We start from the raw sequence: 14825 nt of genomic DNA, 5'->3' as shown, positions 1-14825 counted from the left end.
GGCAGAGAGCATGGGCCGTCCTGACTCCACTGGTGTCAATGTGGGATGGGTACCTTGCGGCTCCTGGGCTTTCTTTGTTTCTACGCTGTTCCCGGTGGTGCTCTCAACTGTACTCATTTCCATCTCCTGCCTTGGGAACTCGTGCACTTCCCCTTTGTGGCTGGGATTATCTCCTGATGATCGGCAGGGCAGAAGGTTGCAAACTTAGAGCTGTTGACTTAACCCAAGCTCCCCTCCAACCTTTTCCGTGCCAAATGGCTCTGTTCTTGTAACAACGCCATTCTCTACTCTTTTAAAACACGTTTTAAATAATACCGCGTTGTATTTTAATTTCTCTCTTTCTATATCTCTTCTTCATAAACATGTGAACCCCTCAAGAGCAGGACTCTCTTTTCTGTGTCTTTGCATTCCCCAGGACTTAGCACTGACTATAGTGCACAGTCAATACTTACTAAGCCGAAGAGTGATTTCTGGAACAACATTTGAAGTACAGGAATGGTAGAATGTATTGCCCAAATAATTATACCAGGACTGTCTCAGGCAGACTGGGAGGGGTAGGCACCTTAACTCTAAGTCTCTCTACATTTACTCCTCCTTATGAGAATGTCCTCATACGTTCATGAGGAATTATTCATCAAAAATGTTAACAAGACCCTTACAAAGGTAAGAGCTTATAGGAACAGTTCACTTTTTCTGGCTTCTGCTTCTATCTTTCTACCCCTCTTTGAGCATGTCATTGATTTTTCAAAATGCCATTCCCTTTTATCTCCTAAGGGTGAACAGTTTCATGCCTTGAGCCCACTGACGTCAGCCTGCTTTTCCCAACAGTGTCAAATCTTGCCCTTCGTCACAACCAAAAGAAATCAGGCCTTTCCTTAGTGCCCCTTAGAAGCTGGGATCCCAATGTCCAGATACAGTCCCCCAGTCGCATAAGCATGGATTGCTGTGCCCCTCCCATGGGCCTCACTGGCTGTAGGGATCTGGTGTAGAGATGCCTTTCTAAGGTTGGGTGGTTTCTGAGAGTGGAAAGGGAGAGGCTCATGGAACCCTGAACCTGCTCCTCTTGATTCTCAGATGAGGTCCAAACTACCAGACCAGTGGTTTTCAGTGAAGGCTAAACACATTTCTATGACAACCAAAAGCCCACCTAATCAATACAACTCTGAGTCGAAACCTGAAGTGTACAACTGCTCTCACTACAGAAAGTTGCAAATTGTTCAAAAGACCCACTAGCTCGTCTATGGCAATAATGTTTTCAGGTAAGCATCATCTCGATCTTTGTAAAAACGCTAAGTCATGAGAGTAGCAAGTGTGAACAAGAGTCATCGGTAGTGTTGATATGAGCCTTTCTCCAAATCGTTCAAGGGCGTTGGATGATTGACCTGAGTAGTTCATTTTTTTGTAAGATGGGGAGAAAAACAACGTGTGTGAGTGTCCCATTTTTGCAGACAGGGGTGAAGTCAGAATGTTTTATTACATGAGGAGAAGAAATGACACTTTTGAAAAGAGGCCTAACTCATTCAAAAGCTTTTAGTCAAAAAGATTAAAAAGCACTCAAGGCAACTGTAAAATGACCACAAAGTATCTGATTATTAAAGCTTCCTGCAGCGTTCTCTCTAGAAGAGGTGGAGTGGGAGGGGAGGGAGGGCAGAGCGGGTCTTCGCCTGCTGGTGGTGGGCCGTGCGCCAGGCTACTGGCGTGCAAGGGAGGATGGGATCACGGGAGGAAAGGGGAAAATTTGGGGCATCACCCTCGACATAAATTCGATGCTTAAACAGAACTAATCCGAGAGTGCCTTCTCAGTGCCAGGAGGACCTTCCCTTCCCTGCAGCCCTGGGTCCCCAGCCCTATCCTTCTTTCTTCTAAAGGCTTCCTCTGAATTCAAATGGGCAAGAGGGACATCCCCCTCTGTCGCCCACTTGTGATTGACCCCAGCCACGCTCCCGCTAGCTCAGAGATATTCCCAGGGGATTGACAGCCCTGGCTTGAGGTGCAAGGCTAAAGATCGTAGTGAAGGAGTCCTTACCCACAGAGGTGAATGTCACTTCTATGTTCTTGCCGCCTCTGGCCCCGTGGCTGCTGACGAACTCACACGCATAGACAACCGTCGTTCCAGCCGACCCGCTGGGACACTGAGTCCCGTCCGCCCTGAGGGTGTACCTGCTGCAGCCGGACTCTAGGTCAGTTTCAGGGTTGCCTGCAATGACATAAGTAGTTCTTTTACTGTCACATTTGGCTGACTATTCGATTTAGGGGCAAAGAGGTCCCATCAGTGAAAAGGAGTTATTATTTAAATCCGATTTCTTCTCTTTGGAGAGGGAGGATTGTACGGTGGTTAGGTCTGCAGACTTGGGAGCCAGGTGGCCTTGCTGCAGATCCCAAACTACCACTTACTAGCGGGGTAGGGTTGAAAAAGTCACTCAAATGCTCTGTGCTTCAGTTTCTCCACATGGAAAATGGGGACGACTAATCATAGCTATAACCCCGGATCGTAGTCAGGTCAAATGAGTTAAGATACAGGGACACTTAGAACAGCACCTGGTTGGGCCGGCCCCTCACACAGACCCTTAGTGATGGTCGCTGGGGCAGGAAAAATAAAAAAAAATTTTTTTTTTTTAAATAAAAAATTTTTATAAAAAGAGAGAGAGAGAAGTAAGGTGTTTGGATATGATTTCAACTGCAAGGAAAAAAGATGTCAGATTATTTAAACCATTATTATTGAAAGGAGAAAGAAGCCTCCTTCCTTCTTCCCGTTGCTGCTTACTTATCTTTTGAGGCCCAGCTTTACCGTCAAACTGATGTGCAAGACAATGAGTTTTCAGAATGAATAATACAGAGAGACGTACAGAAGAAATGATAATGCATAGTAGAGAGGAAACCTCTAAGCCACTAAATACATTATGGAGGTTGAAGGAGGGGAGTTTTCTTTGAGAGACTAGGGAAGACTTCAGAGAGGAACAGAGGTTTGCTCTAGGTCTTGAAAGACAGAAATGGTGGCTGGAGTGTTCTGGGGTGCGGTTGTATGTGTGAATCAGTACCCCTTGGAGGATGTGGTGTTCCAGTAGCCTGCTTCGGGAGCTGGAGCTGGGTGGGGAGGGGGAGGGTAAAAAGCCCCTAATCCCATTCACAACTCAAGTGGCTCCACTATGGCCTGCTTTGCATATCAGACTTCGGTTCTTGACCAGAGTGGTTTTGCCCTCCTGGGGGATATTTGGCATTCTTCAGAGACAGTACTGATTGTTACAAGTGGGGGTTCTACTGGTATCTAGTGAACAGAGGCCAAGGATGCTGATAAACATCCTACAATGCCCAGAACAGCTCCCCTCAGCAAAGAATTATCCAGCCCCAAATGTCACTAGTGCTGAGGCTGAGGTTTTGCTTGAAGAAAGATTTCTACAGTGAAGTCAGAAAACCACTGGTTCAAACAAAAGCACAGAATCTGTGGCTTGCTGTTCAGGAGACAAACAGTGGGGGTGGGGGGCGTGGGGGGGCTACATTGTTCTGTGAGGCTGATACCTGTAGGTCCAGAAAGGCTCCAAAGAGATGGTAAACTCAGAAAACAAAAGCAAGATCTCTGATTGGCAGCATTCACGTTGCACTTCATCTAGTACCCCAGCACCCCAGCACCCCGGGGCTCTGCCCCTCAGGGTCCTGCTCTAGAGGGTACTGAACGCAGCTAGTAAGTTGGTGTTGGGCTTTCTGGAGAAGAGATGACATGTGATCACAAGTTGGCTTCTCAAGGCTAGATACTCTCCACAGAAGATTTGCCACCACACTGAGGAAAAGTGAGGGGATGGGTTTTAAAGGTATCATCATGATCAGAAAACAGTTCTTGTGGCAGACTCAGTGTATTCAACTCTGTCTTAAATGTTTACATTTATCATCATGGTTTTTTTTCTCCCCACAAAAGCTTTGCAAAAATGGGTACCATTATCACTATTTAACAGACAAAAGTGCGATCAGTGAGGTGACCCAGCTGGGCACGCCCGTGGCAGAGCCGTGATGTGGCTTTTCAGGACTAAGTATTGTCTTCCTGGAGAGCACTTGGCTCACGTTCTTTTTTTTTTTTTCTTTTGTACAATTCCGTGGGCATTCCCACAAGTAGAGGAATCACTATTTAAAATCGGATTTAGCCGTGGCTCATTAGGAACACGCAGAGAGACACCCAGGAGGAGAAAGAGCAAGGCTGGGGCGGGGCATCCCTAGCTCCTGTCAGGGAGATCCTGGGCCATGCACAGAAAGCCTCAGTGTCTCATGTGTACAATGAAGAGCTGGACTAAATGCATGGTCCTCACGCCCCTCTGCCCCATAAAATCTGCTGTGAAATTTAAGAAAATACGCCACCGCCTGTGATGTGGAGAACAAAGGCAAAAGAAATGCAGATAAAGTTAGATTTCCATATAACCTGCAGCCCATGGACAAATACTTGAGGCAAGCAGAGTATACCCTTCCTCCAGGAACTCCCAATCTTAATGTTAATGCCTTGCTAGAGGAAAAAAACCACCTTAGCTTGACAATAGTCAGGGCTCCAGGATCCTGTAAGTCTTCTCTAACATATGAAAATCCTTTTGGAAACTTCCTTTGTCTTTACTTCCCCCAACTCCAAAGTATATAATCAAGTGCTCCTCACAACCACAGTGCAGCAATTTCTGCCCAGGGGTCCTGTCCCCGTGCTTCAATAAAACCACATTTTAGCACCAAAAACGACTCAAGAATTCTTTCTTGGCGGTTGGCTCACGGACCGCACTTGAATCCGCATCACCTGGAGCCCTAACGCAGAGATCCTGGCGCGGTTGCTCGAGGGTAGAGCCCTGAGAGCTGGTCTGTTTAATAAACCCCTGGGGTGACCCTCACGTGTAGCCAGGATGGGGACCAGCCTTCAGGATGCTATGGACCACTTCCAGCTGCTTCTCTACTTAGGGCTCACCTCAGACCCTGAAGCCAGCCTACCTCTAGGGGCGCTTCATCAAGGGACTCCAAAGCCACAGGCTGATTTCTACTCAGTAAAGAAAAACAGCCAGTCTCCCTTCTTTATATCTGACTGATGCCCTGTTTGGCTGCAAAAAAAAAAACCCCAAACCAAACCCAACCAAAACAAAAGCATTTGGGACAGCACGCAGGCACACACGGTGACGTATGCTTAAACATTTCAGTGGGGCGATCAGGAAGAAAAGACCCAAGTAAGGGGACCGCGGAGTTTGAAGGTGTTCCCTCTGCTGTCACCCAAAGTCACAGCCAAGAGGGAACTGGCCCCCTCTTGTAGAGATTCAGTTGTTTTATGAATACTCCGCGTGATCATGGGCCACTGGAGTGCGGTAGGCAGGGCCACGAAGAAGTTTCTGAACTCATTTGGGAACTGCTCTAACCTGTGGGCAAGGAGGGAATTAAGGCTCCATTAGTTTTTATCATCACACCACATAACGGCTACAGTGACACTATAAACTCTGTTGCTGTTAGTTTCCCCCAGTTTGTCAATGCATTTCCGTGCAGGCGAAGCTAGCTAGTCCTACACCAGGCCGGGGAGATGCTGCACCAATAATAGTAACTACTACCACCTCTACCATTACTACTACTGATACTATTATTTCAGACGATTACCATCTATATCATTAGCTGCTGCCCCGATGAGTTGAAACACTCCAGGAAGCCCCTCCCTATTCGAAAAAGACCACCCTCTTCACGCTAGAAATCCTACCACTGCTGGTTACCTTCTCTCTGTCTTATCCCTTGTGTTTTGAAAACGAAATGGGTCTGTTTCTGAGAGGAGGTGGTCCATTCAGTTCTTCATGCTTTGGAGTGAATTATTTTGCTAGATTGTCTCCTACTGATATGGAACAATGGGTGCTAAAGGAATCGTGGAATTTGAGAGAGAGAGAGAGAGAGAGATTCAGAGCGGGGACTGCAAGGGGAGGAGGAAGGCAAGGTGCCGAGGGCAGAGGCTAAGTTCATCAGAGAATGAACGGACGGTGCGGGTCCCCGGGCGGTGAGCCCTGTGGCAGGAAATCCATTGTTCTGTAGCCGGGTCACCTGCACTGGACATTAGGAATGTCTGAAGCAGTGGTGGCCACAGAGAGGTCCCTGAGCATCTGCACTGCAGACTTCCTGGTTCCTCTGCCAGAGGGCTAGGCTTTCAGCTCTCGGAGCTCAAAGTACATTAAGTCAGTACCAAGGGAAATTTGCAAGGTCTTTCTCCCATCTGGCAGCTTCTCCAGGGTGCCTACACCTCCTCGTCCTGAAAAATCAAGGCAGTGACTAAATGTATCAGGTGTCAACATTTTCAACAGTTACCAGATGCCTCTCCCATTCTTTGGAGTATTTAAAGTAAAATACAGATGCAGCAGGTGAAATGTGCCTTGCAAATAGATGGGCTCAGGACAAGTTGCACGCAAATTAATCATTATTTTATTTTTTTTATAACCTAATATATTCTGATAGCAAAGACTGTACCATAAAGCTTTACTGCACCGATGTACCCACATTTTACTTTAATTATTTTTTTAGTGTAAAGATGAACGCATAACGCTGTCATTTCTTAAGGGAAGGATTGGATCTTGTTACGTGAAGTTTCTAGACAAAAAAGTCTCCCACTCCAGAACAAACTTTTCCAGATCAGCCCGCACCAGCACTGGTTCCTTAGGCATGGCTAACAGAGTTTTGCCAAGGCAAACACTGGTCTTGCATAATCAGACCTGAGGTGAGTCTCTCTTTTTCTTTCTTTTCCTTTTTGACAACCTCAGATAAGTCAGTGTAGACCTCAATTTCCTTATTTGCAAATTGGAGGAAAGAAATTCCAGCTTCAAACTTGCAATCAGGCTTAAATGTGATCAAGAGTGATAACATATTTTTAAAACATTGGTTAATCATAAACTGTTATACAAAACAGAATCAGTTTTGCTCTTTTAATTTATTATTATTATCATTCATCAGTATAAATGGGGGGCTGGAGAATTTCCAGTAATATCTCAGATCTAAAAGGAAGCTAAGCAAGATCAGAAATTGACATGGAAAAATTAAGAGACAAACGGTTCTACACTGAGAAATAAAAAAGCAAAACAAAACAAAAACCACAAAGACACAGAATTAGGTAATACAGAAGGATGTAGGACAGAGGCAGAGGTGTGAGAATGACAGACACCAAAAGAAGAGACACAGAAAGAGAAGTTCCGAGTCAGACTCCAAAGCAAAGCCAATGACCTCATCCTTAGCTCTTTGTCGAAGATGATCAATGAAGGAAGGTGGGGGGCCAGCTTTTCTACAGGCAGGAGATACTGTGGACCTAAGTCATCAGGTCATCCCAGCCAGGATCTTGTCTACAACCCAAGCATGACATCTGTATGCATATATTTTTGGAATGTTGTTCTAGAATAGCTAAGTTGGAGCTGGCATCAAGCCTAGTTGTGTTTTTATAGTCTGAAGTTTGGGAAAAAACAGCCATCTGACATTTCCTCTCCCACCCAGTGCATCTCCCATTTTTACTTGGCCAAGAGGCAAAAACGTATATGCAAAAGGGCATCTGACATTCTTACCTGGAATGTTTATTTTCCCCTCCTGCTTCCATTCTATCGCGCTCCAATTAACATTAATCTCACTGCAACAGTTCAAAGATACAGGATTGTTGTCGCACGTCACCTTCATTTCTTCAGTTGCCAAAATTCGGATGGGCATGACATCTATTTTTTTTCTGGACTCATATTCAAAAATATCTAATGTCAGCTTGCAAATATATTCACCTGCATAGAATACACAAATATTTTTTTTTTAAAAAAGATTTATTTGTTTATTTGAGAGAGAGAGAGCATTCGAACGAGCCGGGCGGGGGTGGGGGGCAGAGGGAGAGGGAAACAGAGAATCTCCAGCAGACTCCTTGCTGAGCACAGAGCCTGACACAGGGCTCCATCTCAAGACCCCGAGATCACGACCGGAGCCAAAACCAAGAGTCGGATGCTCAACCGACTGCACCACCCAGGTGTCCCTACAATTGCATTTTTTCTTATTACATATATGGAATTCCTTAGAAGAATGATAGCCTCATCTCATGTGTCGTGACAGTACTTCCCGAAGCATCGTTTTCAAAAGCATCCAAGACCTGCTCTAAACAAACCTAAAGAAACATTCAGGAAGTGCAGAAGGTCAACGCAGGTCACTTCTGATGCCACAAGTTAATGAGTAGAGAGATGTTCTAAGGAAGGAGCAGAAATCTCAGTCTTTGCTGTTAAGAAAAAAGGTGTGATGATGAAAGAGGTAGAAAGGAAAAATTGGAAAGCCTCGGAGAATTAGAAGGTCATGGATGATTTTGGCATTCTATTTAACTCTGCAGCAAAATCAGAATCCACAAAGATGTAACAGGACCCATGTGTCTGCAACCCAACTTCTCTGTCAGGGAAAAAGAGATGCCCCTTGCTGACATCTGGGTTACAATGGGGTTATTAGATTCTAGAGTGTCAGGTTTAAAACTTCTGCTTCTGTGGGTGTTGGGAGGGAGAGTGGGAGGTGGGAGAGATTACAAGGGAATCCAAGAAAACTGCGCGCAGAGGGTGATGGAAACGATATGTTCACTCTCCTGAGGAGGGTAGTAGTTTCACATGTGCACACATATGTCAAAACTTACTAAACGGCACCCTTTAAATATGTACAGCTTATTATATGTCAATTCTATCTCAACAAAACTGTTTAAAATTTTTTAAAGATTAAAAACAAAAGACGGATTTTTGTCTCCATTTCCAACTCAAAAGCCCTTGGTAAATGTGGAAATCTGTTTTTGTCTCCAAGGATATATTTGCTTACTCATATGCCATGGGATTCATTTTTAATTTTGAAAAGTTGAGGCCAGTGACTTCTTTTCAAAGAGGAAAACACTATGTATATATATTCCAAGGCTTGCTTCTTTATGAGCTCTCTGTTCCTTTCCCCGCACCCGTTCTTGGATGGAAACCCACCTGCATCGCCCGGAGTGATGTTGTAAATCGTGAGGCTCGATATGGAGGTCACGTTGTTGAGCACAGTGCTGTAGACCGAGAATCTGCTGCTGTTCTGCAAGTCAGAGCGCCTTTCGACATGGTGCCAGGACACGTTAGAGGACAAAACTTCATTTTCACACACCAGATTTACCGTGTCCCCTTCAAAAATGATTTCTGGTATGATGGTGAACTTCGTTTCATCTGGAAACCCAAAGGAAAGGTATTAAGATTCCAGAGCAAACGAATGGAATTAAGACTACCCAGCGGGCACCCCCTACCACACGGGGCTGTAGTGCTTCTAGAAGGAGGCAATGCGTCCTCCTCCTTCCATCCCCGGACAGCTGGTGTCTGAGGCCCAAAGAGCTGCCACCTGCCAGATACCGGGGACAAGGCTTCCAGTTTGGAGTCTGTGCACACTTAATTGGTCTCATTGGTAGTGATGTGGATTCCAAAGCTATTTTCAGTATTTCACATAGTCTGGTAGAAAAATGCTCACTTGTTTATAAAAAAGTCACACCAATTCATTTAAACCTCAAGTTTCTTTGCTAATGACTCAATAATTTATCAACCGCCTCTTGACAATAACGGGTATCTTATACCACTGAAAGCTCTGTTGTATGTTTTTGGTGAATTATAAATGGGGAAAAATAATTTCTTGTAATAAAGTCTGTTAAGAATTAAGAATTTTTTTAAAGACTTCATATCCATGGGCCCTTAGGAAGGAGAACTTTATAGACACACAGGTCCAGATTTGAATCCTGGTTCTGTGCCACACACAGCTGTGTGGCCCTAGGGAATTTACTTAGCCTCTCTGAGCCTCAGCTCATTGTCTGGAAAACAGGAGCAGTGAGAGCTACGGAGAGGTGATTTGGGGGAATAGCAGCTATTATTGTTTTCATGGTACAAATCTGGAGAACCATGGCATTAAGTCATTTCACAGATAGAAATAAAATACAACATTTGCTTTTTGTGTTTATGGTTGTCCTTTGTTTACACAACGTGCGTTTTTCCCCTTTAAGCTGTGTTTCTTATTGTACATCCTTCATGAATTCCACACGTTGAGGAAATCAGAGGTGCTGGATAAGGGAAGCTCTATGAGGGCTGTTTTGCATGGGCTCCATGCTCAGGCCAGACCCTCTCCATATTGTCAACATGGGATCACAATACCGTAAAATTAATTTCAGGAGCTCTGATGTTCTAGTCAAAGTACCAAGGGATCTAAATATTTCTTATCACTTTTTTTAGGCTCCTGAATTAAAGACGATTTTAAAATATCATACCCAACTGTTAAGAAACAAGACCTCCTGGGAATACTTAATGTAGCGAACTGACTCAGAAGTCATACAGACTTACGTTGCTTACTATGTGTTCTTGAGCAAATTATTTACCCTCCCTCCGCTTCTAGTTCCTTCCCTATAAAATGCAGATAACAGTACCCATCTCACAGGATACGTGAGGACACAAGTTGTGTAACATGCTGAGCTTAACACAGAAAAGATACAATAACAATGTGTCTCTCTTCATCATCACTGTGGCTAACAATAATGATTAGTAAGACCACGGGTATCATGTGGTTATATGGAATTGACCATGAATTTATGGGCAGTGATGAAAGAAAGGGGCATTCTGGTTAAGCGCCCCTGCTAATTAATCAAACATTAATTATTTTGAGGATAAATACACAACCAAATAAATGGAAATATTCTGAACATTGATTGCCCTGTGCCCTTGGTATTTCATAAAGATTTAAAATAACTTTCTGATACCAACTCATGCATTCAGCTTTTTTTCTTTCTTGTTCTCTTCCTCTTCTCTGCCCCCCAGTATAATTATAATTCAAGCAAAACAAAACCCAATCTCTTCACCTTTTGGATATTTATACTCTAGGTAAATAGCAGTGACGCTATGGAGAGCAGGATGATGGGGGAGCTATGTTCCTGTTTATTGCTCGGAAGCTGTGCATATCACAGAATCATTCTGGTCTTCCAAGGAGATGGTTGCAGAGATGGATGCAGATGCTCTGCAGAAATGGTGTTGAGCTCCATTCACAATTACTTCATTGCTCTTTGGAAGGATAAGCCACAAACTCCAAAGCACTTTTGGGAACCGTACTGTCAGCAGCATGTTTCTGGACCGACAGCCGCTGATCAGTAACACTGCTAGATACTGACTCCTTTAAATGGTTGACTATCCTCAACACAACTGAAATTTGGGGGGAGGAGTAATCATAACCGAAGCTTACCTAGACTAGAGCCTGATGTTCACCTACGCCGTCAGAACCATAAACATAAGGAATTTTTCAGGGTAAAACATGTGTTGGTTGGGGGTGGTGCTGGGGGTCAGGAGGGAGTAGCATTGCTGGGTGCCTTCCATGGGAGCCCATACTTTTAGGCCACTTACTCCCCTTCCTTTAATTTTCCAGTTTTCACCTGTGTTGCTGTCTTAACGTATCCTGAATTTTTATTTTGCTTTTTCTCTTGCTTATATTATAGCACCTTCTTATAATTATGTATGTATCTTTCGTCTAACAATACCAGAGAATGTAAAGACAAAACTTATAAACCTATTGTAAGGATGGCTTAACCCTTGAGAAGGGGTGCCCTTTCTCCCAGGTGTGCCTCAAACAGTCCTTTCAGAGCCCTCCCTGCTGGGGGACACTGTCCCTCCAAGGAGGAATCACCTTGAGTCTGGAACCATGGACTGGAGTTAGCTAGAACATCCACCAGCCAAATCTCTGCCCAGCTGGCTATTTCCCAAGTAATAATAGGTCCACCCACCTAATGACACAACAGAACACAACTCTGTACCCATTTGTAAAATGGGGGAGAACGTCTAACACCCCAGAATTTTATCACTGCTCTACGTGATCCCAAGCAGGGGTTCTCAAACTTTCCCGTGCATCAGAACCACCTGGAGGGCTTGTTGAAACACCGATCGCCCTGGGGCGATGGGTCTGGGGTGGCCCTAAGAATCTATCTTTCTAGCAAGTTTCCAGGTGGTGCTGATGCCGTTGGTCTGGGGGCCACACTTCGAGAACTACTGCTCTAAAATAACATTATCAATGGTTTAATATCAATGCATTTCATGAATATCCCAACCCCCACCACAATGTTAGTTTTTGGATGTTTGGGGCCTTCTAATTTTTTATTAAGAATCCATAAACCCAGATGGCTCTGTGACCCTCTGGTCAAATCTCTCTCCCCTGCAACGCCCCCTCCCAACTGCAGTGACATTAGCCTGGTTGGGAGGGTGTGCACTGGCGCCTCAGATGGGGAGGGGGCGGTGCGCACATAAGTCTCTGTGTCAGGAACAAGACACTCTGTCCATGGAGGACATTGTAATGGAATTTCCTAGTTTTAAGCATAATGATAAATACCATTACTTTATCTAAATAAAATCCATGTACAGGAAAAATGAGCAGATGTCCTACTTACTGCTAGTAACTGCTTGAAAGGAGCTGTAGTCCATTTTGTAGGTCTGATTAAGGTTCTGCATTACTTGCTCGTTTGCTTTACGCATTAATTCGGGTGATGGTGTTGTCGTCTTGACCTCATATGTCACAACCACACTTCCGGGCCTGGATGGAGACCACTCAGTTCAGTAAGGCAGTGACTGACCTGGAAGAGTCTAGATCCTTATGGTGTATTTGCATGGGAGAAACAAAACGGCAGGAACAGCCTGGGCAGTTCTATCTTCAACGGTTCACTCTAATCAACCTGTTATTAAGCTCTAGTTGAAAGCCCGAGGCAGGGCTCACACACTCAAACGGCTGCAGACAGGCGACATAAATGAACAAAACAGCCAGACAGGAATGAGTGGAGTGAATCACAGAAGCTGGTCATAGGGTGGCAGGCACAACACAGAGACTGTTGTCACACGGCCATGCTGGCCCAGGGGTACCAGATACGCTGAATGTCAAGGGAAGCCAAAAGTCTGAATGTTTCTCTGAACATTCTTTATTCGTAAAATTGGCAACTAACTTTTTGAAACCCTGTGCTAACCCGCTCACGGCCGCCACGGTGCCCAACTCCAGGGGGAACCGTCCACACAGCAGTGTGCAACTGTGTGCTTGCGGCTGGCGGACGACTTTTCTTGAATAAAGGCATCATGCATGACATTATTTCATTTTTGTATCTCAGAACTCGCCAGACTGCAAACTTACCCCGTATCTGTTTGCAAAATTCTTGCATGCACAGAATAAACACAAGGCTTTTGCTCACTTTCCATCTAAGTAGGTACATCTCTAGGGAGCAAGTTTCTGTTCTCAGCATTGTCTCCCTCTTTAAGCCCCAGCAACCTGGTATTGTCTTCACTTCTACCAAAGTGTTCCTGCTGTGTGCCCACATGATGACCCCCTAATGGGCTTTTTCTCCTTCTCTAACATATTGGTCTCTGCCATTGGGTATAAATGACCCGATTACAGCTTCTTTTTCTTTTTTTTTTTTCAAGATTTTGTTTATTTATTTGGGAGAGAGAGAGCGAGAGCACAAGCAGGGGGAGTGGAAGAAGGAGAGGGAGAAGCTGGCTTCCTGCAGAGCAGGGAGCCCGATGCGGGGCTTGATCCCAGGACCCTGGGATCATGACCTGAGCCAAAGGCAGATGCTTAACCAACTGAGCCACCCAGGCGCCCCCCGATTACAGCTTCTTACCTGAACCCTGTCACAGTCACCAGTTTGAAGCCTGGTAAAGTACTGTAACCTTTCCAGAACTGGAAAACAAAGTAAGACAAGTGTCATCGTATCAAGGTCCGGTGAGAGATAAGTCAAAAGATTTAAAGCCAAGTAAAAAGCACATGTTCTTTATGACCCCAGCCAAACCCTTCTCCTATATATTTTAATAGTGCTGGCACAGGCAGGTCTTTGAAGAAGTAATTCCTGTCTGCCTATTGCAGGCTGGGTTCTCCAAGAAGCAAACACCAGATTACATGTGCAAAAAATTTTACTCAAGGAGATGCCTAGCAAAGAAAATGGGGAGGTTTCTCTGAATACCAAGCCACAGGAGACTTATTTTGATTCAAGTCACATCTGCAGGCAGATGTTATACGCAAAGCACTGTGGGTGCAGAGCACTGTGCCAGGTACGTGGATGGGTGGGATCCAGAGATTAATATGCCATTCTCTCTTTCCTCCAAGGTATATAATTGAGTGTGCTCTGTGTGTGTGTGTGTGTGTGTGTGTGTGTGTGTGTGTGTGTGGAAGCTTCTCGTGCCGTGCAGAACTATTACATGCCAGATATGCAAATCAGATGTCCAAGAGCTCTTCAGCATTTCAGCATGGCACCCATGGAAATGAAAATAATTTCTGTGGTATAGAAGGGTAAGTGGAGGCACTCCTGGCCTGAGGCAGGGGCTTGGCTGCCCAGAAAACTAAGGGAAGTCATTATTTCAACCCACCTGTAATAATTTGTAGCACCAATTGGGAAGCTCTACTCCAAATGAGTTAATTTGAGCAAAGCATTTAGGCTCAGATAAATTAATCCAATGTAAAGCACTTAGAATAGTGTCTGGCACACAATTAACACCCAGGGGATATTCTTTATTTTTATATTAGTAAATTTAAATCTGTCGTAAGTGAGAATGCGTCGGTACCTTTAATATAGAATGGTCTGAAACCCCAGTGCCAGCCTTAGGCTGATCTGCCCAAAAGATGTTAGGGGCTTCCTCCAGGCGGTTTGTGAAAACAAATAGAAATGCACCATCAGGCACTTCTAGACCAGGTTCTTGGACCTTTGAATAGGATTCAGTGAGTTGATGCCACCAAATCTTCTCTGAATCAATTCTACCCTGGGAAGAAATTCCTCCTATAGGTCAAGATGATGTCAAATCATCCCCCGAACACTGTTTGATTTGAGTACTTCTTAATTCATCATC

The 14825-nt window shown here is 44.7% G+C and overlaps 1 protein-coding gene across 8 annotated transcripts in view; it reads right to left on the bottom strand.

The window, feature by feature from the left end:
- ADGRF5 (adhesion G protein-coupled receptor F5) overlaps window positions 1-14825 on the bottom strand; it is a 101486-nt gene that overhangs the window by 20869 nt on the left and 65792 nt on the right. For 6 of the 8 annotated variants that reach the window (XM_032409690.1, XM_032409694.1, XM_032409692.1 and 3 more), the window contains 6 exons: window positions 13607-13665; window positions 12392-12534; window positions 8937-9158; window positions 7527-7730; window positions 2027-2197; window positions 54-173 (listed from right to left, as the gene is read on the bottom strand). In XM_032409690.1, coding sequence (XP_032265581.1) covers window positions 54-173; window positions 2027-2197; window positions 7527-7730; window positions 8937-9158; window positions 12392-12534; window positions 13607-13665 — 919 coding nt within the window. The remainder of the gene's footprint in view (window positions 1-53; window positions 174-2026; window positions 2198-7526; window positions 7731-8936; window positions 9159-12391; window positions 12535-13606; window positions 13666-14825) is intronic. The other 2 variants (XM_032409695.1, XM_032409696.1) reach the window with 1 other exon arrangement.

This window comes from Phoca vitulina, unplaced genomic scaffold (assembly GCF_004348235.1).
Source record: "Phoca vitulina isolate PV1807 unplaced genomic scaffold, GSC_HSeal_1.0 scaffold11, whole genome shotgun sequence".
In the NCBI taxonomy this organism is placed as follows: domain Eukaryota; kingdom Metazoa; phylum Chordata; class Mammalia; order Carnivora; family Phocidae; genus Phoca; species Phoca vitulina.
This window is presented reverse-complemented; position numbering and strand designations above follow the sequence as displayed.